The 2,182-nt window shown below is 43.5% G+C and overlaps 1 protein-coding gene across 1 annotated transcript; it reads right to left on the reverse strand.

The window, feature by feature from the left end:
- Positions 1-696: 696 nt before the first annotated feature.
- LOC121918484 (G-protein-signaling modulator 1-like) lies at positions 697-2,177 on the reverse strand (the record flags this gene model as incomplete). Its single annotated transcript, XM_042444531.1, has 2 exons — positions 697-832; positions 1,990-2,177. Coding segments are annotated over 2 exons (324 nt in total), but the record flags the coding sequence as incomplete, so codon positions are not given.
- Between the last annotated feature and the right edge of the window lie 5 nt (positions 2,178-2,182).

Here is a 2,182-nt window from a genome sequence, read left to right on the forward strand (position 1 = left end):
ATTTAAATGATGCATGCATCCTAAGAATCCGGAAGCTGCACCAAAAGCTGCACTCTGGTGCTTAGGAATGGAGTGTGCCTTTGGCGTGACCTCCGGACTCTTAGGACCCATGCATCATTTAAATAGCATACCTCCAAAGAGACCCAAAGAAGCTTTATTTTGGCAGTCTGTAACAGGCCATACTTTCAGGGCACTTGGGAATTCCAGTAACCAGGTCCATATATCTCAGTCATATAGGGATAGTAATATTTAATTCTACAGATCCTTCATGGATTCTACTGAAACTGTGAGTGTGTGCCTGTGGTTTATAACCCAAAAGCAGAGTTTTGGCCACCTCCGATTAGGGTTAGGGTCAGGGTTAGGAGGAGATGTTGTGACTTGGGTGAAGCTGAATACAAACAAAATAGAGGTGCTGACTTTCAAGGGTCCTGACAGCCATGAAACCCACTGGGTGGCTTTGGACAAGTCACACTCTCTCAGCTTCAGGTAATGCAAACCTCCACTGAACCAATCTTGCCACAAAAAACCTTATGATAGGTTTGCTTTAGGGTTCCCACAAGTCAGAAATAACTTGAAGGCACACAATAACAAACCTAGGTTTGGCGGTATGTCAGTCAGTCCTGGATGGGGTTATGCTTTGGTCTAAAAGACAGCCCAGATAAACATGATGGCCAGGGATGCCAACTATCTCCATACCTTGTCTCCTTGCTCTTGAGAAATGTCCAGGTGCCTCTGACAACAGACAGCAGCTTCCTCAAACTGCCCAAGGATTTTCAGTGTATTTCCCAAGTTCCCACTGGCTTTGGCCTCTCCGATGCGGTCGCCAATGGTCCTGTGGAGACAGATGATTCAAAGCAGACAGGTCTCCTTCCCATTGGAAAATCCGGCTGGTTAGGTATGCAAATGGGAAGCTCACTTGCAAGAGAGGCACACAAATGTGCATCTTGTGATGCAAAAATGTAAAGGACTCCTGCAGCAACCTTCAGACTAACAGAGAAAAAGTATTTTCCTGCAGAAGCATTTGTGAATTCCAGTTGGGACTGAAATAAACTGGAGTCTATACCTGGGATGTCATTCTTCACTAAAAAAAATTCTGTAAGGAGGTAACAAGTAATTTTAGGGATTTTCTCCCCTCTGTAGAAAGAAGAAAAGGGGTTTTCACTCATCTTTTGAACACTTTCAAATATTATTTTTCATCTGCAATGAAAAGAATCCTTCAGTCACTCTCAAAGGTGCTGCAGCATTCCTTTATCTCTTCTTATGGTGAAACAGACTAACATGGACCACAATAATCCAGTTTGACACCACTTTAACTGCCATGGCTCAATGCTATGGAATTCAGGGAATTGTAGTTTTATGAGACATTTAGCCACCTCTGTCAGAGCGCTATGGTGCCACAACAAACTACAGTTCCCAGAATTGCATAGCATGGAGCCAGGACAGTTAAAGTGGTGTCAAACTGGATTATTTCTACAGTGAGGATGCAGCCACAGCTATATCTCTGAATACGTCATCTTGTGGCCCTCAAAAATATGGCTTTCTATGCAGAAGGTGATATATAGCCGTCTTGACTACTAATCATTGATGGCCATAGCGTCCACAAATTTATCCCGCTCCCCTTTTAAAGGTCTCCAAGTCATCAGCCATCACTCCATCTTGTGGCAGTGAATTCCATAGTTTAACTATGAACAATATGAAGAAGTGCTTCCTTTTATCTATCCTGAATCTCTCACCATTTACCTTCAGTAGATAACTGTGGGTTTTGCATGAGAGGAGAAAGAAAACCTTTTCTCTACCTTCTTCACATCATGTATAATTTCCAGCTGTAGAGTTCATCCCATTTGGATACCATTTACCCTTCTGGACCTTTTCCAGCTCTCCCTGTTACAGACTCCAAGGCCCATTATCCCCAGAAGGTGAGAAACACTGGGTAACTATCTCATCCTTCCTGTTGCAGAAAAATATTAGTTCTGGATCCCAGGCACTTACCTGGCTAAAGTGAGATCATGTTTATGATATTCCAGAGCTTTGGCATATTCCTTCAGGTAGAAGTAAGCATTACCGAGCTGGCTGTAGATGGCACTCAGGGTTTTCAAATCTTCTGTCCCCACTTGAACAGCGGCTTCAAAGAAGGCAACTCCAGCTTTAAAATCCCCGGCTTTGCACGAACGTTCGCCTTCGA

This window comes from Sceloporus undulatus, unplaced genomic scaffold (assembly GCF_019175285.1).
Source record: "Sceloporus undulatus isolate JIND9_A2432 ecotype Alabama unplaced genomic scaffold, SceUnd_v1.1 scaffold_13395, whole genome shotgun sequence".
Classification (NCBI taxonomy): domain Eukaryota; kingdom Metazoa; phylum Chordata; class Lepidosauria; order Squamata; family Phrynosomatidae; genus Sceloporus; species Sceloporus undulatus.